We start from the raw sequence: 24,039 nt of genomic DNA, 5'->3' as shown, positions 1-24,039 counted from the left end.
ATATATACAATAAGCATCGCAAACCCTGGGTAACTTCTAAAATTAAGTGCAGGCAATCGGAGTTGATGAAATTCTTCATTCACTGGAAAAAAACTGTCCTGGATGCTGCTTCAGGGTTAGTGACTGGAAAGCATATAGGCCATTTTATTAAACAGCACTCTTTCATTTAGTTTATGACGATGTCTACTTTTAGAAGTGGGTTAACTATGATAGTTTTTCCAATAAATCCCCAAAATGGCATGTGTCATTTTTGATTGAGCAAGAGAGTGATGGTTAACTATATATCTAGATGCAGCTTTGAACTAAAACAAATTATACTATTAATAAAAATCAAGAACCAACAGGCAGATGAAACAAGAAGTTGTTTCTTTAGAGGCCATGTGGTAAGTATACCACGATTACAGGTTGATAAACAAGGGACTGAACCTGAATTTTTTTAATGCAGTTGTTCATGTATCAGTGATGAGTATCTGGACATACACAAAATTGTTTTGTCTTCCCTCTAAGCAGAAACGGTGAGAGTTGGACTGTGAAGAAAGCTGAGCACCGAAGAATTGATGCTTTTGAACTGTGGTGTTGGAGAAGACTCTTGAGAGTCCCTTGGACTGCAAGGAGATCCAACCAGTCCATTCTGAAGGAGATCAGCCCTGGGATTTCTTTGGAAGGAAGGAATGATACTAAAGCCGAAACTCCAGTACTTTGGCCACCTCATGCGAAGAGTTGACTCATTGGAAAAGACCCTGATGCTGGGAGGTATTCTGGGGAGGAGGAGAAGGGGACGACAGAGGATGAGATGGATGGATGGCATCACTGACTCGATGGACGTGAGTCTGAGTGAACTATGGGAGTTGGTGATGGACAGGGAGGCCTGGCGTGCTGTGGTTCATGGGGTCGCAAAGAGTCAGACATGACTGAGTGACTGAACTGAACTGAACTGAAGCAGAAACGGCTTGACATTTGGTTGCTCTCACGAAACAAACTTCAATCTAAGGATAATGGCCAACTGCTTAGGTGCGGTCAATTCCACTGATCACTCCTGAGAAAAGCAGAGGCTAGAGCATTACGTTGGAAAGAAGGATGCACTAATAACCATTGCCGAACCCTAACCAGAAGGGTTAGGGAACATCTGTGCCTTTAAGGTCAGGCCCAATCTTTTATTTTTATTTTTTTTATTTTATTGAAACATAGTTGATTTACTATGTTGTGTTAATTTCTGCTATACAGTAAAGTGATTCAGTTATACACACACACACACACACACATACATATATATATATATATATATTCTTTTTCATATTCTTTTCCATTACAGTTTATGGCCCAATCTTAAATAAATGAAAAACATGTACACGAGGGGGAAAAATCCTTTGTCAGTCCTTGTTTCCCGATTTTAAATTTGCTAAATTAGCACTATGTATAGAAGCCCTGAAATGTTTCCAGTGAACATGCTAACAAACGCAACTGAGGTAGAGTTTAAAATGGTGCAGGTATGGTGTGCCAAGGTACAGTCTCACCAGGGGCGAAAAAGGGCATCATTCTGTCCTGGTGGGTATACAGGTACAGTATGTAAGGTTTGCCTCAGATTAGGGTCTGATAACAAGGGGAAAGAGGCTCAAATCACCCAGGGAGCCTATAAACATCTGTAAGAAACAGTGGGAGAGGTAAAGAATCTCAGAGGATCTAACAAGGCAAAACAGAGTGAGAGGAGGAGTTTATGATACTGGCAGGACAAAAACGAGGAAGAAAAACAGAAAAGGGAAGTGGAGAGGAGAACAGCTGGAAATGAGTGAGCTGGATGCTGCATAAGATGGGGCAAGACTGAACGGTGAGAAATTATAAACAGATGAGCCAGGAAGACCCTCAGGAGATGGAACCTGAGGAGAAACTGAACTAGAATAAGCTAAAGTAGGCAGTGAAGACAGCACATTTATGTGAAATGACTCAGATTAAGAAGAGGAAGGAACACTGAATACAGAATATCAAAGACTGTCTATGAAAGGGAGCAAGGGGACAAAATAAAAGGAAAAAGAGAAGAGAGAGTCAGGTGCACACCCTGGACAAATAACAGGGCACCAGCAAGGGGGCCTCAGCAGCATGATGCTGGCTGCTGACGGCACAGGGACTGAGCGCCTGGGAGACGGCGGAGGCCTGCTGCCAAGGGGTTAGATGCCATCTCACCAAGACACTGGAATGAATGCGAACCCGGGCTTTCTCTGCGCATCTCCTCATTAAGGAACCCCATAATGTAACAAAGGGAGAGCAACAAAGTGAGGGCCTTTTAAAGGCAAATCATATGAAAAGAGAAAGGAAGATTTCATAGCAGGGTTTTAAAAATGAATAGGAAACCAGGTCAGTGTTTGTGTGTATGGTATGAAAAATAAGATTCATAAAAATACTGCGCCTTATTCCACAAGAAACTCAATCCAGTGAGTATTCCCCAAAGGTTTGCTGTGTGGCTAGACACCAGGAGAATTACTGGGGGGAGAAAATGTGAGCATATTATAGCCCCTGCCTTAAAGTACTGGGTTAAACCCAAACAGACTCTTTGGCCAACCCAATATTACCATTTAATCAGAGTTAAAAGGCAAAGCATTGTGTAGCAGAAATAACTCTGAACTCAGAGCCAGAAGATCGAGTCCTAGTTTAAGCACTTTTAAACTCTGGGTCTGAGACCTTAATTTCTTTATATGTAGAAAGAAAGGGCTGTATTAGAAAATTTCTGAAATTATTCTTGTTTTAAAAGAAATGATCAAGTAGTATATATAACAAAATATGCTGAGTAGAAAAATCAGAAAATACACACTGTAAAATGAAGGATAAAAAATCACTACAGTTCCATCATTTAGAGATAACCGCTCACATTTGTTGATGTATATTGTTCCATATTTTATGTATGTTATATAAAAATTATTTTATAATCATTTTTAACTTACAAATTTATCACCTTTCATTTTTAACTTACAAATTTATCATCAATCTTTCTATGTCTATGAAAATACTTCTATAATATTTTTACTATTGTAATAGTCACATGGTATTCTATTTCATAATCAATCCTTTATTCATAGAAATTGATTTTTTCCCTTCCATTTTGAAAACTTGAAGGAGTAGCCTTTTAATTAAATCTCTACATATACACTTAAATACTTTCCTACAGTAAATTCTTGGAGATAGAACTGTCAGGTCAAAACATATGAACAATTTGAAAACTTAAGAAAAAGCTATACCCTACAAAGGATTATTTTAATATTATTACCAGCAGTATATGAGAAAACCCACTTCCCCACACTCTCATCAACACAAGGCTGTGTAAGTCTGAAGCTTGCTGCCATTTCATGAAGGAAAAATACCATCTCATTTACTGATTTAATTTCTATTACTTTGATCACTGGAATTGGACATATTTCAGATTTTCACTGATATATATATATATATATCCCTTTAAGAATGTTCTATGTATCCTATGGGTCAGTTCTCCTATTGATAATCTTTTCCCTCTTGATTTTTTACAGCTTTTTATATGCTGAGGGTATTAACCCTTTGTCATATATTTTGTGAAATTCTTCCTGATCCCAGGTCACTGGGATCTTCTTTACAGCTTCTGCTTACACATTTTTTTCTCTTTGACATAAATGATTTTAAAGGTTCTGTTATTTAGATCTAAAAACCTGTTTCAAAATATGTTTTCTAATTCTGATATCAATAATAAAAGTCATTCCTTAACACTCATGATCCTACAATTATTGACTTATAAGCTTTCTGTATGATGAGAATAATGTGATAGAGCTTAACATTTCACTTTTAATAGCCAAACTTCTCTTCTGCTAATAGAGAAAACAGAGGTCACCTTCTTTAGAAAGTCCTTTCCTGTCCTTCTTCATCTCTCACCAGAAAACATCATCATGTCCCACTCACCTCTCTCAGTGGAAAAAGTAGTCCTGAACTTGAATTTGTCTCAAATTCTCCTCTTTAGTTATTCCCCTTATACTGTACATTGACCGGCTCTTCTCAAGGGGCTCTTGGCTTATAAATATTCTTGTAATTCCCTCCGATATAAAGATTTTCTTTATATCCTGTGTTTTCTACTACCTACTGCTCAGCCTTTTCTTTCAAGTCCAATGTTTGGGAGAAGTGGCCTCTTCTGACAGGTCTTCTCCCCGTGGGCTGGAGACAATCTGACTCACGTTCCAGGATTCTCATTCAAAACCTTCCTCTCCCAGGCCACAGCCTCTTGGCTGCCAAACCCAAAGGCATTTTTCAGTCCCTATTTGCTTTTGCTCTCTTTGACATGTGGCCTTGTTGACTATGCTTTTCCTAAACCTTCCTGTGGACTCCGTGACATGACTCTCTCCTGGTTTTTCCTAAACCTTCCCGTGGACTCCGTGACGTGACTCTCTCCTGGTTTCCTCTCACCTCAATGAGGGTGACTTTCCGGCTGGTTTGCTCCATCTTCTTCCCCTTTGTGTCCATGACATGTCCTCGGTCCTCCTGGCTCTGTTCTCTGCCCCGCTCAGAACTGCAGGAGGGGAAGAGTGGAGACAAGAAGCTAGTGAGAAAGCTTCTGCAACAGCTCAAATGGGGCTCTGATTCAGCGAAGTGGCAATGGGAATAAAAAGGGGAGATAAATGGGAGGATCTGAGAGAAAAATATTCAACAGACTACATGAGTGATTATATATGTGTCTGGGAAGCAGGGAGTTGCTGAGAATAATGTAGAGATTACAAACCTTAGCTGGTTGGGCTCCTTTTTCTACTGTATGAAGGGACAAGAATAACATAAAACCTACTTATCCCAGAAAAATATTAGCTCCCTTGGAAAAACCAGAAAATTTATCAAATTGTGTGTGTGTGTGTGTGTGTGTGTGTGTGTGTAAAAGTGCAGGAGATCCCTTAGTGACAAAGAAGGGATGAAGAAGTTTACGTAAAGAAAACAGTGATATCCCAGCCTGTGAGATGGGAATGCAGTGTTTCAAATGGTTTCCTATTAACAGTAACATAGAAGACAAACATTTTATGGATGTATATATAGTAATGCAAATTATGTTAGAGAAAAGAAAATACAGAAATCATGAAAAAAGGGAAATTCAAAGAATGGAAGGCAGTGTCTCCTCTCTATGATGTCCAGGAATGGTGGTAGACATCGTGAAAGAAAGTGAAGATGAAAGTCACTCAGTCGTGTCTGACTCTTTGCAATCCCATGGGATGTAGTCCGTGGAATTCTCCAGGCCAGAATATCAGAGTGGGCAGCCTTTCCCTTCTCCAGGGGATATTCCCAACCCAGGGATCGAACCCAGGTCTCCTGCATTGCAGGTGGATTCTTTACCAGCTGTGCCACAAGGGAACTGCAAGAATACTGGCGTGGGTAGCCTATCCCTTCTCTAGTGGATCTTCCCAACCCAGGGATCAAACCAGATGCATTGCAGACAGATTCTTTACCAACTGAGCTATCAGGGAAGACATCATGACAGAGCCCAAAAAACAGTATGAGAATTTAAAAATGAAGCAATAAAGAGGACTGAACAGTGACTGCTGTGGACTGAATTGTGTCTTTCACAGGTTGAAACCCCCAAAGTTAATACATCTTACAAAGGAGGTCGGGCCTTTAAAGAAGTAATTAAAGTTATATGAGGTCATAAGGGTGAGGCCCTAAGCCACAGGATGGTGTCCTCATAAAAAGAGGAAGAGACACCAGAGAGCTCTTTCTCTCCATACACACACACAGACAGGAAAGGCCATGTGAGGACATGGCAAGGAGGTGGCCGCCTGCAAGCCAGGAAGAGAGGACTCACCAGCACTCAGCCCTGTTGGAACCTTGATCTTGAATTCCCAGCCTTCAGAACTATGAGAAAATACATTTACATTGTTTAAGCCACCAAGTCTCTGGTATTGTTACAGCAGCTAGAGAAGTCTATAGGGAGACGTGTAAGTAAAGGGCTTCTCAGCAGGCACAGTGGTAAAGAATCCGCCTGCCAATGCAGGAGGATGTGGGTTTGTTCCCTGGGTCAGGAAGACCCCTTGGAGGAGGGCATAGTGACCAGTCCAGTACTCTTGGCTGGAAAATTCCATGGACAGATGAACCTGGTGGGCTACGATCCTTGGGGTCACAAAGAGTCAGACATGACTGAGCACACACATATGTAAATGAAGTGAAGTCAGAAGACTGAGAAGGAAAAGATGAGAAGTCACAAAGATGAAAGAACAAATAGAGCACATTTAGAAAGTAGGAAAACGAGGAGACAGAAAGGAAAGGTCGAGCTCTGACCCAAAAAGCACTGATAGCTCACTATCTTCAGGGAACCCACACGCTAGCGTCACAGAAAAAACTCAAATGTCTGTGATGCCAGGGTGATAAGGAGAACGAGGGAAGCAGCCCAGGAATGACACAACAGGACTCGGTAAAGTGGAGAGTGGATGACTCATCTCAGGGAGGCAACCACTATCCCAGTACCAGGGGAGGGAAGCCCTGGAAGAAGTGGGGCTGTGGTCCAGAGATTCAAAAGAAATATGACACATACATTTTTGTGAAACACGGTGGACCTGCACTGTATCTTGCTAGCAGTTGTTTTTCTGTTTTTTAAATATTATTTTAAAAACTGTTTAAAACATTTTTTTTAGTATTGTTGCTCTGTGCATTTCCCTACCCCACTTGGTTCCAGTCATAGGGTGCCCTGCTGGCTTCCGGGTATTCCAGGCACCTCCATGCAATTGTGCCTTAGCTCCTGCCCCTCTTCTGATTTCTAGGTCCTTTTCTTTTTTGTTCACCTTGTCTCTACATGGTTTTTAAGACTTAAATGCTCTTACATCTTTGGCTTTTCCTAACCACTGCAGAAAAATCAGACTGAGTGATCCTTTCCACCTTTTTTTCCTTATAATGTACATACAATCTAACAGAAAGCTGCCCTGAAAAATACAACATTTGGACTTCTGCTTGCCTCCAAGATAGAGTAACATGGACCAAGTAAACTGCTCACCTAAAACAACCACAAATATTGGATAAAACATATGAAACCATTTTCAAGACATTGAACCACAGGCAACAAAAGAAAGTGATAACAAAGAAATGGAAAATAAATGAGATCAGCCCTATGATCGCCTAGCTTACTGCCTTGAGAGTTTACAGGCTATAGCACAGGGAGATGAAAATGGTGTGGAATGTGGTGGACTCCCTGAACGAGGGCTAGGAGTCTGAGGAGACCAGGAAGGCTATAGTTCACAGACCGCCAGAGAGGAGAGAGTGGGAGAACGTGAAGACTTGCAAGGGTCCCGTACGAATATTCAGCAGAGTACAGGTGAACGTACACATCTGAGGACATGTCCTGAGGCCAGGGACAGTACTTACTTCCATCAGCCAGGACGGAAAACCTCACAACTCAGAAAGCATTAGGTAGAATATCTAAAAGGGATTTTTATCAGTGGTGAGGAATAAACAGTCCAAGACTAAACATTGTTCAAGTCCCACCTAACGAATCTAGCTAAAAAGTACAACTTAAAATGATCAGAAATAGATTCGTGTTGGCCGTCTGGCTCCGCAGGGCAGGGGGCAACTTTACTGGTTTGGGGTGGTTTTTAGTTTAATTTTTCTTTTCTAGCTTGGCATCGCGGGCCAGTTCGTAATTCTAATCGGCTGAGGCCATGTCAGGAGACGGAGCCATGGAGCAGGCAGCTGAGTATGTCCCAGAGAAGGTGAAGAAAGCCGAAAAGAAATTAGAAGAGAATCCTTATGACCTTGACGCTTGGAGCATTCTCATTCGAGAGGCACAGAATCAACCTATAGACAAAGCACGGAAGACTTATGAACGCCTTGTTGCCCAGTTCCCCAGTTCTGACAGATTCTGGAAACTGTACATTGAAGCAGAGGTTAATATTTTATTTTATTTTTTCTTATATAGCATTTGATGGGAATTGCAACATACACTGTAGTGATAGAAAACAAATTAGGAACATAGATAGCACAAGTAGGACAAGGAGGATTTAAAATGTCTTCTGCCTTTATTTTGTAAAATAGGTATGAAGGAGTAATTAAAATGAATTTTTGAAATTTGGGTCTTTACAAGCTGATGATTGTTGCATTTTGGAGTTGCAACAACATTAAAACAGTTTCAATGGTAAAACATAACAAAACAAAACAAAAAACAAAAAAAAAAAACAAAAAAAAATTATCAGAAATAAAGATCAGAGTGGAAATCAGTGAAACAGAAAATAGATAAACAATAAAGAGAAATCAATGGAAAAAAGCTTGTTATTTTCAAAAAAATTCATAAATCATTTGCCAGGCCGACCGGGGAAACCAGGGTAAAGAAGTAAATTATCAACACCAGGAATTAAAGAGGCAACATTATTACAGATTCTATTCATATTAAAAAGATAATAAGGGGATATTATGAATACTTTATGTCAATAAATTCAACCACTTGCATGAAATGGAAAAATTCTGTGTAAGACACAGATTATGAATGCCTATATAAGAAGAAAAGAAAAGGCAGAGGAACCAGAGATCAAATTGCCAACATTCGTTGGATTATAGAGAAAGCAAGGGAATTTCAGAAAAACATCTACTTTTGCTTCACTGACTACACTAAAGCCTCTGACTGTGTGGATCACAACAAATTTTGGAAAATCTTAAAGACATGGAAATACTAGACCACCTTGTCTCCTGAGAAACCTGTATGCAGGTCAAGAAGCAACAGTTAGAACTGGACATGGAACAACGGACTGGTTCAAAATTGGGAAAGGAGTACGTCAAGGCTGTATATTGTTACCCTGCTTATTTACTTTGTATGCAGAGTACATCATGTGAATTGCCAGGCTGGATGAATCACAAACTGGAATCAAGATTGCTGGGAGAAGACATGCAGATGGTATCACTCTAATGGCAGAAAGTGAAGAGGAACTAAAGAGTCTCTTGATGAGGGTGAAAGAGGAGAGTGAAAAAACTGGCTTAAAACTCAGCATGCAAAAAACTAAGATGATGGCATCCAGTCCCATCACTTCATGGCAAATAGAAAGGGAAAAAGTGGAAGCAGTGACAGATTTTATCTTTTTGGGCTCCAAAATCACTGTGGATGGTGACTGCAGTCATGAAATTAAAAGATGTTTGCTTCTTAGAAGAAAAGCTATGACAAACCTAGACAGTGTATTAAAAAGCAGAGATATCACTTTGCTGATAAAGGTCCATACAGTCAAAGCTATGGTTTTTCCAGTAGTCATGTATGGATGTAAGAGTTGAGTTGGACCATATGGAAGGATGAGCACCATAGAACTGATGCATTTGAATTGTGGTGCTGCAACTCTTGAGAGTCCCTTGGACTGCAAGGAGATCAAACCAGTCAATCCTAAGGGATATCAACCCTGAATATTCATTGGAAGGATTGGTGTTGTAGCTGAAGCTCCAATACCTTGACCACTTGATGTGAAGAGCCTACTCACTGGAAAAGATATTGATGCTGGGAAAGACTGAGGGCAGGAGAAGAGGGCAACAGAAGATGAGATGGTTGGATAGCATCACTGACTCAAAGGACATGAGTGTGAACAAACTCTAGGAGACAGGGAAGGACAGGGAAGCCTGGAGTGTTGCAGTCCATGCATTCGCAAAGAGTTGGACGTGACTTAGCAACTAAACAACAACAATATAAGAAATATATAACCTTAATGGCCGTACTTGCATTAGACTCATTGAACTTGTAGTTAAAAATCTTCTACTCCAGGCCCTGATAGCTTTACTAGTAAGTCTACTCAACATCTGAGTTACATCAGCAAAAACAGTGGTGGAAGGACTTCTGAAAAATTTCTCCTTCAAATAAGCTATGGGAAAACTGGAAAAAATGGTTTTTTAAAATTTAACTTCAAAAAATTTTTCAAATTAGCCAATAGCTTGTAGTAACCTGGAGAATGTTTATTCAAGAATGGTTGACACTTGGTAAGAATTAATTTCTTCTCATGAAAAGAAGAAGAAATTGAAGGAGTTTGGAATGGGGTGATCATAAAGATGGAAAAATATATAGTGGAGGAGAGATTGGATAATCAGAGTTAACACTTATGACTACGTTATATTAAGAAGAGATTTCATTTATTCATTCAGTTCACATATGAGTGTTGACAAATAAAGGCCTTTAATATTACTGATCATCTGAATTAAATTCTCTCTGATCAAAGCTGTTAATGAAGTAAAGTAGTCTATGTTTCAAAATAAACCCCCAAACTCAATATAAGATACATTAGCAACTAGGGAACACTAATATTATTTAAGGATTAAAACATATTTGTAGAAGCTTCATAAAAAACTCTGACTTGGGCAGCAGATAAACACATCATAGACGCATGAGATACAAAAGGTAAAAGTTTAAGACTTTCAAGAAAAAGGCTTAAAATTAACCTATACAATTTCTTGTTAGTATCAAGAGTGTAGCTTTAACTAAAATGTGAAAAGATTGTTTGCACAGAAGTGACTGACATTTCTTTAAAAAAAAATTCAAAGTATGAATGAGACAAGAAATTCAAGTAGAAAGTGGTGAGAGGCAGTCGTATGTGGCTCATTTACATAGCCTGGTCAATCAGCTAATAAACACGTTAGGAACTGAATGGCAACACTGCAAAGAAACAACAAAAAAAAATGGGATGGTATGGGGAGGTAGGAGGGAGGAGGGTTCAGGATGGGGAACACATGTATACCTGTGGCGGATTCATTTTGATATTTGGCAAAACTAATACAATTATGTAAAGTTTAAAAATAAAATAAAATTAGAAAAAAAAATAGCTTCTACCCATTTACTTGGGCACAATGGACTCATTTAAGTAAATTAGAGAAATAAAGAAATGACTTTGTTACATACTGCGCTATAGCATTTCCATCTTCAAGTCGCCTACAGTTTTGAAATCATGAGAAATGTAAATTCATCCTTAATTCTAAGAAATTATGAGTATAGGGAAAGCCCAAAGGCCTTAGATGAACCTGAGCATTGAGACATAACTGAACTTCTCATGAAGATTTATTTTCAGAAGCTTGTTAAGTACTCTGGGTTCAAAAAGAGAAGCCTAGCTACCCTGACATGCTGGGATGCTTTTTGAGGCTTTTTTGAATTTTCATCTGGAGAGCATTATGTGGCATCTTCGCATCATCTGAAGATATGTATCCAAAGTGGTCAGACGGAGGACAGAATCTTTCATTCACATCTTAGGTAAAAGTTCTAAAGTATTTTATAAAACATGTTCAAAGACAGCACTGTTCCCATAATGTATTCAAATATGATCACTTCTGGTTGTTGAAACGGAGTTTTTGTCTGTACTGATCCAGCATATTTTTTCATATGTGTGATCTGTCATTGAGTATACACTCCTCAGAGTCAGTTATTATCTCATCAACTATTATGTAAACTTTCAATTATTCAGAGATTGCTACTGAAAACATACCTTGCAGATAAAATAAAAGACAAAAAGCGGAAGGACCCGGAACATGTGTTTGTCATGTGACAGAGTGAAAGTATGGGAAGAACGCAGATTAGGAAGCAGAGGATCTGTGTGCTGGGACGGGGTCTGCTTCTTCCTACCTCTCAGGTCATGTTTCTCCACATGCAGAGGAGGGGCAAGAGCAATGGTCTGCAGGGAAATGCGGAGACTCAAATGTGATGATGAGTGACCGTGCTCTGAAGCAACATGGGCTTCATATATGATATACAACGATACGTAGTCCTAGATGGGCTTCCCTGGTGGTGCTAGTGGTAAAGAACCGGCCTGCCAATGCAGGAGGACCAAGTCGCTGCAGTCACGTCTGACTCTGTGCGACCCCATGGACTACAGCCCACCAGGCTCCTCTGTTCATGGGATTTCCCAGGCAAGAATACTGGAGTGGGTTTAGCAGGGTTAACCTGAATAAATGTTTTCCTGAAGGACACTTGGTATGGATTCCCTGTGTGTATGTGTGTGGAAGCATGTACCCAGATGTGGGAATGGTGACGTGGGATGGGAGGGCACGGCAGATACCCGAGCTGTTCAAGGTTGTTACATTCAGGTGATAGTTTGCTGGTGATGTATGAATATGAAGTTTCGGCCTCAAATTAGGTACAATATGCTCTGCAATGATAAAAACTGAGACGTACTTTGTAAAGGTTTTCAATATTTTTTTGAGGTAAAAGAGATTTTCGATTTGTGTATTAAGTAATGTATTAATAGCAAGTACCAAAAAGAATACAAAAACTTCCTAGAGATTTTTTAAAATAAACACTTTAAAAACTGCTCAAATACTTAAGGCGTTTGTAAGAAATGTACAAGGATATATATATATATATATATAAAAGTAAATTTATATAAATTTATACAGGCCTTTACACAGTAATGCCTTGAAACGGGTGTTTCGTAACTTTTGTAGAGTGGTGCTATGAAGAGAGAAAAGGAGAAACTGTCCTTAAAAGAAACACCGACTATTTATCACTGCAAATTATTTAGGAGGAAAAGCTGCTTACTGTGCCATAGACTCTGAGCTCAGTCTGAAATCCTGGGACTTGAATGACTGCTGTGAAAGAAAAACAAAGAGTAAGTCACAAATCACAGAAGACAACACTGGCAATATTCACATGCTGAAAACCCACCAACTGGCTGAATGAGTAGAGAGTAGGCCTGTTCAGAACACAAGTGTCTATCAGCATAATGTATTCACTCCCATAGAAAACCAAAGGAAACAGCTCTTCAGATTGGTTAAGCACTCTTTGTAAATGAAGTGAGCTTTTAGGTTTGTGTCAAAAAGAGTCAGTTGTGAATCAGCCTAAATTAAGCCAGTAATGCTGTGTTATATAACTCAAGTTATGCGTTTAGCTTTCACCATTGCATCTTTCCTTTGTAATCTTCCCACTACACTCTATATTTTCATGAAGCCACACACTGAACTATGTGTAAAATTCTGAATCTGCAAGCTCTTTAAATCTTCTACAAACTTTGCTCAGTCTGTTTTATTAATGGCACCTCCACGAGGAAATCAAATAAGCACACTGAGAGTTAGAGGGTTCCTCTATGCTTGTCTGTGCTTGGTTGCTCAGTCGTATCCGACTCTTTGTGACCCCATTAACTGTAGCCTGTCAGGCTCCTCTGTCCATGGAATTCTCCAGGCAAGAATAGAATGGGTAGCCATTAACTTCTTCAGGGGACCTTCCCGATCTAGGGATTGAACCCGGGCCTCCTGCACTGCAGGCAGATTCTTTACCACCTGAGCCACCAGGAAAGCCCCATTCCAAATCAAAGTATACTTTGGAACAATGGTGTTTGATATGAGACAGTATTTTAGAAATCAATGTTGCCATAAAACAGACTTGGAAATTTTATTTAGAGATAATTACGTGTTATGGAAATGATCTACTTAAACTTCACGTAGAAAATATACATGTTACTGTGTTAAAGCTTTGAATTACATATGAATGAAAGAGATATACCATAACTATCTAATGAAATTCTTAAAAGTCCAGAAAACAAAAAAAAAAAAAACAAAATGAAGTGAAAGGAAAGGAGTAAAACTTTCTGTTTCAGTCTTAACTTCTTTGAGTAACTACTGCTTTCCCAGGCTTATCTCTACTGAAACTTGCTTTGCCTTTTTAGATTTCCTCCTTCACAATCAGATTTCAGCCAGATTTGGCACTGGGCACCTTTAAACAAGTATTCCTTTTCTTATCATAAAGATTTCAAGAGGATTTTGTACTTTTCTGGACCATAATTATGTGATATTATTGCTGGCTATATAGCTTTAAATCAAGCATGTAATAAAAACAAGAGTTAAAGGACAAGGAGACTTGGTGGTGAGAGGTGGATGTTGTCGTGTTTTAAAGAACATCAAAAGAACCAATCTTTTATTTTTCTCAACTATCTGAAGATCATCTGACTCAGTTAAAATGTGTTTGGGAAAAAAGGTACAAGTACACAGAAAATTTAAATTCAAGGACAAATGCAGACTGCAGAATAGTCTACCTGCCCTTAAGCCAACTCATCAAGAAGAAAACTATCAAAACCTCTCAGAAAGCATCAATTATAACCTAATTTTTTTCAGTTTTTTCTCAGGCTTATGGAATAAATTCCAAACAGTGCAATCAAATTCATGGTAAGATGCTTCTTTTACATGGTCTAATTATTACTTCTATCTCTTTGCCCAATGTAAGAGTAACATCTTAAATAAATGTACACATATACAATCGTCCCTTAGTATCTGAGGGGGATTGGTTTCAGGACACTCCACCCCCCAAATACCAAAATCTACAGATCCTAAAAGTGCCTTATATAATGGTGTAGTATGCATATAACCTAACAACCTCCTGTATACTTAAACTCATCTCTAGATTACTTATAAATACCTGTCGCTGCTGGTGCTGCTAAGTCGCTTCAGTCGTGTCCGACTCTGTACGACCCCATAGACGGCAGCCCACCAGGCTCCCCCGCCTCTGGGATTCTCCAGGCAAGAACACTGGAGTGGGTTGCCATTTCCTTCTCCAATGCATGAAGGTGAAAAGTGAAAGTGAAGTCGCTCAGTCGTGTCTGACTCTTAGCGACCCCATGGACTGCAGCCCACCAGGCTCCTCTGTCCATGGGATTTTCCAGGCAATAGTACTGGAGGGGGTTGCCATTGCCTTCGCCATATAGATAACTAATATGATATAAATGCTATGTAAATAGTTGTAAAAAAAATGTAAATGCTAAATAAATGGGTGCCAGCGTGGTAAATTCATTTTGCTTTTATGGAACTTTCTGGAATTTTTTCCCATGTAATTGTGAACCATGCCTGGTTGACTCTCTAGATGCAGAACCTGTGGGTAAGGAAGGCCAACTGTGTACATGAAATGTTGTAAAACCAGTGGATTAAAAAAAAAACAAACCCAAATCATGGCTCTAATCAGAATTTGAGTCTACTCCAGAGGTTGAGGGAAGAGAAGTCAGATTGAATTATCCATTACTGTTGAGTCAGTTACTTTTCCTTGCGTACTGTGACCCTGACAAACAAACAACAACATATGGCCACATGCAGGTCTTAGCAAATCTGTTTTTAATAGACTTTTCATATGAAATGGGTGCTGAGATGTCCTCAGAAATTTGTCTTAAGCAGGTTAAGTTTCCTACTGTATTATTGCATTAGTATAGTGGGCACGTCCAGGTCCTTTCTCATGATGCAAAGGTTGTTTTAACCTGGGTTCAAATTCCATGAACCACAAATTAGAAGGGATCCACATTACAAAGTTTTAACACTGATTTGTAAAAGGACACTTATTTAATTAGGACCAAAACTTCACTTCTAAACACCTTTACTCACTCATTCCTTGGTCTCAGCAGCAGCGCGCCATATGGGTAGTTATTCATGGAGGCAGAAGGAGGGGGAAGAATGAGGTGTCTCTGTGAGCTGTTTTGTTTCACTTTGTCTTTAAACAAAAAAGGCCCCAAGGCTATGAGACAATCAGCCTGTAAGCACCCCCAACCATCAAGGCCAAGAAGCATGACTGCCCTTCTTTCCCTCCTGTCCACTCACACCTCTCAGCTGTTTGGGGACTTAATTTCCTCTTCATGGATACCCTTGATAATGGAGAGGAGGGGATGAAGAGAGGAAGATGAGCAAAGCAGAGGAGATGAATGAAAGGGTCAGAATACATAGACTCTTGCTTCCCAAACCCTCACGATTTCTAGTGATGCTCATAAATTTAGATGCAGTGAGATAAACATGAAAGGAATGATTAATGGAATAATTTTCAGTGCCTTCCTTGATTACATGATTTACCAAGGAGAAGCAACTCATAAAAACACTGTGTAAAAGAGAAATAGGCCATGCAAACAACTCACCCAAATATTTCTATAAACTTGAAGAATGAATGTAAAATTAGGTAGATATTTGATCAATGTTTGTTGCAGTAGCACACCAGCTTTAAATAAGGCAAATTTATGATACAATATAGCTTTATTTTCATGTGCTATTTATATACCTTCTGATACCTACCTTTTCCAAAGAATTAATAACAGCAATTTCTTTTTATACTCACTTTGTAGGAATTTTTTTTAAAAGACAAAAAAAGCCCAACAACTAGGGCTGTTGGTTACATTATAATCTTGATTCTGTTCTTAACTCTATGTGCCCCAAGGAAGCCACTTTTCTCCTGAGGTCTGTTTTCTACTTGAAAAAGCACAGAAGGTACTCAGAATAAAAGCGTGAACTATCATAGCACCATCCTTGCATTTTACAGATGAGGAAATGGAGGCCCAGAGTCACCTAGATTATAGAAGTAGCCTGAAGGTTATAATTCTGTATTCAAACTGATTTAACAGCTTAGTTTAACAGCTAAGCTCTGTTTCAATACAATTTTGTTTGAAAGCTTCACATACAAACACTTAAACACCTAGAAATTCTCTAGGTGAATTGAGGTTTGGAGGCCAGGAAAACCTTGCCTCCTTCGATTGAATCCTCAGAGCCTGGAGGAACAGGGCTCTACTGAGAAGAGTTTACAAACTGCTCAACTAGACAAACTCTTTTAGGTTTTCTCTATTGCTAAAGTTGTGTTTGGATGGGGGGCATAATTTTATGATTTTAAATATTCATATAAGTTTGCTGTTGATTCTTTGATTTTAGAATTTATTATTGGTTCTATGAGCTGTATTTGGCACTCAATCTTCCAATTATGCTTCTCCTTAAGAACCAAATATTCCTTTATGAAGATGTAGTTTCTAGAAGTATGTTGTTGTTTAGTCGCTAAGTCGTGTCTGACTCTTTTGCGACCCCATGGACTGTAGCCTGCCAGGCCCCTCTGTTCATGGGATTTTCCAGGCCAGAATACTGGAGTGGGTTGCCATTTCCTTCTCCAGGGGATCTTCCCGACCCAGGAATCAAACCCACGTCTGCTACATTGGCAGGCAGATTCTTTACCACTGAGCCACCTTCTAGGGAAGCTCAGGGAAGCTCCTTCTAGCCTTCATCTTGATTCATGATTTGTAGTTTTGGATACTAATTATGCCAGGTAGGAACAACAAATATTGAGTTGGCCAAAAAGTTTGGGCTTTTCTGTAAGATGTTATGCCAAATACTTAACAGAACGCCACTCTAGGGGCAAGGAGTGTGCTACACACCCTGGAGATGCAAAGCTAAGCAGGTTCTAATATCTTATACTCTAACAGGGAAAGGCATGGAGATAAGCAATGAGGCAGAGGAAGATCCAAATTACAATAAAGAGAAAAGAAATGTGCAGATACAAAGGAACAGAAGCCCTGAATTGCAACTGGAGGCTTCAGAGGAGGATTCTCAGAGGAGGAAACATTTAGCTAACTCCTAAGGAATAAATTGAAACTGTGATCACTGGAGTGGTGCAAAAACTATACAGTTGGAGAAACCGGGGTAAGCAGAGGCTGGAGGCTTTGTGTGTGCAAGGCAGTGTACTCAAGGAGGATGATTTGGGAGATGAGGAAAAACTGGTCAGAACGTCTATTCAAACGTTGAAGGATGAGAGCTAGATTAAAACTTATGAGATTTGGGCTTTAAAGGCAAACAGAGTACCAACTAAGATTTCTGAGCTGATAAGTCACGACTCAACTTTTATATTAGAAACAGAAAATAGTTTTCTTCTGGTAGGCAGGTGAACAGTGCAGTAAAGACGGGGGTATGGGAGCTGGTGACTCCCCAGGCAGGGGCTGGGGGCTGTTCCACAGGCATCCTTCCCAGGCTCCTCTCCTGCAGTGCGCACTTTAAAATAACTGGTGCCTCTGCACGCTTTCTAGTCTTTGTCCTTGCCTTCCGTATACTCCTCTGTTCCCGTGGATTCAACCCATATGCTTATGCCAACGACTTCCAAATCCATAACCTGAACCTCAATCTCCAATTTTCTTCAAAATGATTTGGCAGTTTCCTTAGTTTTCAGCAAATGTTGCAAATACAGTAGTTTTTCTGAAAATACGCTTGGAACCATACATCTGCCTCCAAACTCTCTCGCCAAGCTGAGTTCTCAGTCCGTCTCTGCTGCACTGGCTGCCGCACAGGTACTGACACGTCGTGCCTCTCACAGGGAAGCCCCCTTTTGTTCTCACATATAGAGGTGGTCACCTTAGAAACACAGATTGTTCCTTTTCCTTCACATGGACTTTGTCACCACATCCGACTTTCTCATTATGTTGGTTTGGATTGCTACAACAGCTTCTCCTGGTCTTGTACAGTACTGCTTTTATTTTCCTTCTTCTAGTCTCAGATCTTCTAGAACGAGTTTTTGAAAGAACTGACTTGATCATGCCATCCGCCACGTTTTAAATCTTTCGGTGGCTCACTAGTGCCTTCAGGATCAAATCCAGCTCCTTAACATGCCATATAAGGATCCTCTTGATCCTGGCCCCGTATGCAGGTTCAGCTCTACCTGTTTTTAACTCTGCAGCCTAGGCTCCAGTCATGATGAAGTATTTGGGACAGCCTGTGTGCCATGCCTTAGTATTTGTTCAGTCTGCCTGGAATGCCCTTCCTCCTACAAAACTCTACTTAGAAATCAACCCCATTGGAAAGCATCTCCTGACCTCATAAGCTTAGGTCAGGGGCCAGTTCTATTTATTTTCCTGCATTACATATAGAAATTTATCAAAACCCTTAGACTACTATGCTGCAAAAACCCCTGATGTTTGACTATTTGTTCTTTCAAGAGAGAGAGAACTCCTTACTTAAAGGTGAAGGTAGATGACAATTCCACTGACACACTGGAGGAGAGAGGAAAAAGTTGGGCCTTTAAAACTGCATTTGGTTTTGGGCATATTGGACCAGAGATTCCAGAATGATATCTAAGTGAATGAATCTGCAGGCCAGAATACTGGAGTGGGTAGACCTTCCCTTCTCCAGGGGATCTTCCTGGCTATACCCCAATACAAAATGAAAAGTTTACTTAAAAAATAAAAAAATTAAACATTTTGCTCCAGAAAAAAAAAAACAAAACTATTTGAAATTATAGAGGTAGAGGATAATCCAGAAAGAAGTATTAGAGAAAAAAAAAAGATGCAGCATATATATCTTCATGAAGGCTTGTTTTATGGTATCAAGCAAAGTTAGAGAATGAGACAGATGAGAGGTAAGCGCACTGTTACAAACATTAAGGAAACAGAAAAAAGCAGAGGTGTTAATGACCCAGGATGCTGGCCTATGCATTTCTTTACATGGCCTGTAAACTGCTGAAAATGATCCCTGCGTCCATCCTGCGCTTTATCCCGAGTCTCTTTCCCTTGTGGCCAGCTGGTTTTTCAGTTTCTCTGAGGAGCACTTCTGACCACTTGAGGGCTTCTGCACAAGCTGCTTCTAATACCTCAAATGTATCCTCCTGGTCTCCCCGCCTCCGCCCCTCATAAAAACTAACCCATCCACTTCTCACCACAAGGCCTCACAGCTTCCCTTCAGTCCTTTCACTGCTTATGTTTAGTTTTATGACTCATTAATTACAGTTACTTTCACTCATCAGGCTGTAAGTTCTGTAAGGTGAGGGACCTTTTCTGTTTAATTCACCACTACACTACCCAGATGACATTCTACCACAGTTCTATGGGACGATAGCAGGCATTCAATGTATGTGTGTTAAATGAATAAACATCAAAGACACCAGAGGGATGGAGGGATGAGGATGCAGATCGTTGGTTGAGTGAGGGCCAGAAGAACGTGGGAGGGGAAAAGGACCCAAAATACAAGTGGAGAGGTCGGCCGTAGAAAGGAGGGTACATCTTTCTTTGAGATCTGAAAGCCGCTAGAGAAGGAAGGGGAAGTAACAGAAACACAGAGAAAGCACAAAGTCAGCCTGTTTTAAGAGTGTGGACCTTATTTTGACTAGGCTCTCTAAAGAATGGGGTAGGGAGTCAGGAAGAACAAAAAGACGATCAAGACCATGGACCTCACTCAGGCTGGGAATCAAATATGACACAGAGATAACCACCACAGTTACGTGCTTTTCTTTAGCAGTGATGAGATTCCTGAGTAGACATGAAAGAAATAGACAACTGGTTTACTCTTAGGGCTGAGGACTGGGAAGACCTGTATGCCAAGTCACACACTCGAAGAGCCATTTATGTGTATGACATCAAACTGCTAAAGGACTGCTGCTTTCATGCATCTATTTCCTGGCGGTCTAAGAGCTGGTTTGGGGAAAGTGAAAACTGGTGGCAGGGGCTTCCCTGGTGGCTCAGTGGTAAAGAATCTGCCTGCCAATGCAGGAGACACTGGTTCGATCCCTGGTCCAGGAAGAGCCCACATGCTGTGAAGCAACGAAGTCTCTGCGCCTCAAGTAGTGAGCCTGTGCTCCAGAGTCTGGGAGCCGCAACTACTGAGCACATATGTTGCAACTACTAAAGCCCAAGTGCCTAGAGCCGTGCTCTGCAGCAAGAGAACCCAAGCAGTGAGAAGCCCATACACCACAACCAGAGAAAACCCCCTCTCACTGCAACTAGGGAAAAAGCTCGAGAAGCAAAGAAGACCCAGCGCAGCAAAAAGTAAATAAAATTAAAAAAAAAAAAACAATGGCAGATAACCAAGAAGGCAGGAAGCATCAGAATGCTACCTCTTCCCGCTTAAAAAAAATTCTGCAAACTAAAGAATCCTTTGAGTCAGCCGGTGCCTCTTTTGGGACTGAACTATTTCCTAGATGAGTGATGTGGGAAGGAAACTGGGAGACTGAGGGAGACGTGGCAATTTTATCAAGTCCACTGCAGCCCTCTGCACACTGCTGACCATCTGCTCATGAGCAACATCATCACTGCTGATGTTCGACAGGGTCAGGTCTGATTTGGAAGATTAATACATCCCGGTATTACATCTCAGTACAGCTGCTCCTCTTTATCTGATCCTTCATTCAATAAGCATTTATTGAATACCTGCTTTGTGCTAGATGCTGGGAACTCAATTTTAAATGAGACACAGTCCCTGCCTTCAAGGAACTTTTAGCTCTTTTATTTACATCCAAAAGGGAAGACAAGAATAGAAGACAAAAGTCATACACCTGAGCCAAGCTGGAGTTGCAGGTTACATTTTTCCATTTGACTCTATGCCTGAGCTTTTCTGTCTCCATCTTTATTATAAAGATTAACAGGTTTTATAAAATAACTATGTACTCTTAGCAGCTTCCCTGGTGCTCAGTGGTAAAAGAATCAGCCTGCAATACAGGAGATGCCGGAGACGTGGGTTTGATCCCTGGGTAGGGAAGATTCCCTGGAGAAAGGCATGGCAACCCACTCCAGTATTCTTGCCTGGAAAATCCCATGGACAGAGGAGCCTGGCAAGCTACGGTTCATGCGGTCGCAAAGAGTCTGAAGCCACTGAGTTCGTACTTTTAATAAAGTTTCAAAATACAGCTAATCCTCATTATTTGTGGATCCCTATTTGCAAATTTGCCTACTTGCTAAAATTTATTTGTAATCTCCAAATCAACCTGTGTGGTGCTTCTGCAGTCGAATACATGCACTGGTGCAGAGTGGTGATACGTGTGAGCTGCCCAGGGCACATGTGCCAGATGAGGGAGGAACATTAGAACCTCCTGATGCCTTGGCATGTTTCTAATGCTCTGACTTCTTGTATCAGTTCTCATACAGAAAACAAGTGTCCTTCTCCTGATCTATTTAGTGACATGTTTTTCACATTTTTATGCTTTTTGTTGGTGATTCTGCTGTTTTAAAGGAACCCTAAGCCTATTGTTGAAGTGCTGACCCATGTGACTAAGTGCAAGAGGGCTGAGGTGCCTCCCAGATAAACCTTGCGTGCTAGTCAGGCTTTGTTCAGGTGCAAGTTGTACTCCATGAGTTCAATTTTAATGATTCGACTATATTAAAGTGGTTTTACACCAACATACATATAAAACAAGGTTATATATTGGTGGATTAATGACAATCTTGTGACCAGAGGCTCTCAAGAACCTAATCCTCCATTTGCTCTAGGAGCTCTGGTTTAGAATTCAGTAATTCAGTGTTCATGGTGAATTTATAGAACAGAAGCACTGTGAATGAGGAGAACTGATGGTGTAGTTTCCAGCACGGCTTCTGTGCACCCACCAGATTACTATTTTACTAGTCTTAGTTCTACCTTTCATAATCTTATTCCTTGACAAATGTATGAGGTTTTGGGGGGCTCTGTCTCAATCAAATCATAATCATTCATTGAGAATATCCTACATGTACAGTACTAAGATGGGGACTTTGGGAGGAATACAAATGTTGCAAAGTTGATTCCTGTTGGTTTCACATGGCTGTGTGTAAGGGCTTATAGACTCCTATTCAGTCAGGTCAACTGGAAGTTTATACTCTGAGGTCAAAGAGCCTGACGTAGATACGTTATTCCACTGATGAGGCTGGAAGAACATTCTCTAGCAAATTCTGTAACTCTGTCATTACAAAGGGGCCTAAGAAATGTAAAGGATTATCTTGCAAAGATTGGTACATTTAGGGTAGAGTCTGGGCACTGGTAGTTTTTACACAAGTGCCCAGGGAGATTCTGAAGCCTAGCAGTTTGAGAACTATTACTCTAGCATATATCAAAGCAGTAATTTGCGGGGGTTGGAGAGCTCAGGACTAAACCCTGCCTTGTGTGTATGAAGCTGACTTGGTTTAGGAGCCGGTAAGCATGGATTGCTGTGATCTCTATGGTCTCCTCCCTTTCTTGCCTTCTTCCCTTCCTCTGGTTGGAATGTCAATTCTTGCCAGCACTATCCATTAAGGAGTTCAAGTTCCCTCCCAACAAACAACATTACACAGACACAGTAACTACCAGGCTTATAATTTATTGAGGGCAAATATACGTATAAATGACTTGGCACTAAGGAAGTAGGTGATAAATGTGGTAAGAGACAAACAATATGCTACAAGACTTTGGGAGAAAATGAGATTTCTCTGAACAAATGGAGGTTCCAGCTGGCCTTTCTGCAGCTCAGTCTTATTCCTTATTCCTCTTCCTCATTATCTCAGTATGTGTACATATGTATATCTGTTCATGTTAGTTTAAACACAATTGCTTGGTCATGCTGCTTTTAAATTTGTTCTTTTGTTGTCTTCTTCAATCATGTATACCCAAGCAAAAATCACAATTTTTTTTTGACATTTATAAGGTACACATTTATTGGCTGTAGCAGACTAAATATACATGGTATTTGAGGTAATTACAAAAGTTGTGATAAAAAATGTGACTCATATAATAAGATGATTCACATGGAAAAATTCAATTTGAAGTGCAATTTAGATCTGAACCTGCCAGTGAGTTTAAGGACAGGGCAATATATAGCCTTCATGGTCTTGGCCCAGGCTTGTTTTCTACTGTGATCTCGGGATCGAAACTGCTTTTTGGTCAGTGATTCTGCAAGTTGGCGGGAGAGAGCATTTTCTTACAAGTGAGATGCCAATCTTTGGAGGTTGATCAAACACCCTCTCTCCTTCCTGGGAGATACAGCGGTGGGTAGGAGGGTGCTGTTTAAACATACCCAAAGTAACGGGGAAGCAGAAACAGAAGTAAAAGAAAGAAAAGACTCATCAAGTGCTAAAACATTTAGTAAGGGAGTGATAAAAGACAAATCTGTTCCAATATGTTCAGAGGGCTTTCACTGTACACATGGTTTGTGAGAATAAAAAAAGACATTCAAGTAGAAAAAGACTCTTCCCTTTTTATGTCAACTGGAGAACCATGTTAAATTCAGGGACAACCAGATCACCTTATTGGGATTGCTAAGTAGTAACAATCAAGAACAATGTTTTTGTGTGTGTTTAGTCAAGTCTGATTCTTTGTGACCCCATAGACTACAGCCCTCCAGGCTTCTCTGTTCATGGAATTCTCCTGGCAAGAACACTTAAGCAGGGTAGCTCTTTCCTTCTCCAGGGGATCTTCCTGACCCAAGGATGGAACCTGGGTCTCCTGCACTGCAGGCAAAATCTTTACTATATGAAGAGGAGGAGAGGGCAACAATAAGAACATTAGCAAATAGTTAATTTTCCACAGCTTATGTAAAGATTAGCATTCAGCCAAGTTTCTTAAGCAAAGGAAATAAAAGATTAGTCAAGTGACATATAAATTTAATTGACACACTTTATACACATTCATCACACTGAGCCTCACATA

The 24,039-nt window shown here is 40.3% G+C and overlaps 1 protein-coding gene and 1 pseudogene across 1 annotated transcript in view; one reads left to right on the top strand and one right to left on the bottom strand.

Annotated features, from left to right (window-relative positions):
* Window positions 1-1,311: 1,311 nt before the first annotated feature.
* The window catches only part of AHI1 (Abelson helper integration site 1), a 218,121-nt gene continuing 195,393 nt past the window's right edge, over window positions 1,312-24,039 (bottom strand). The window contains exons 27-28 of the mRNA XM_010844305.1: window positions 12,455-12,504; window positions 1,312-4,516 (exon numbers count right to left, since the gene is read on the bottom strand). Coding sequence (XP_010842607.1) covers window positions 4,315-4,516; window positions 12,455-12,504 — 252 coding nt within the window. The 3' untranslated portion in view covers window positions 1,312-4,314. The remainder of the gene's footprint in view (window positions 4,517-12,454; window positions 12,505-24,039) is intronic.
* On the top strand, window positions 7,536-8,106 carry LOC104991678 (annotated as a pseudogene).

This window comes from Bison bison, unplaced genomic scaffold (assembly GCF_000754665.1).
Source record: "Bison bison bison isolate TAMUID 2011002044 unplaced genomic scaffold, Bison_UMD1.0 scf7180017864198, whole genome shotgun sequence".
In the NCBI taxonomy this organism is placed as follows: Eukaryota; Metazoa; Chordata; class Mammalia; order Artiodactyla; family Bovidae; genus Bison; species Bison bison.
This window is presented reverse-complemented; position numbering and strand designations above follow the sequence as displayed.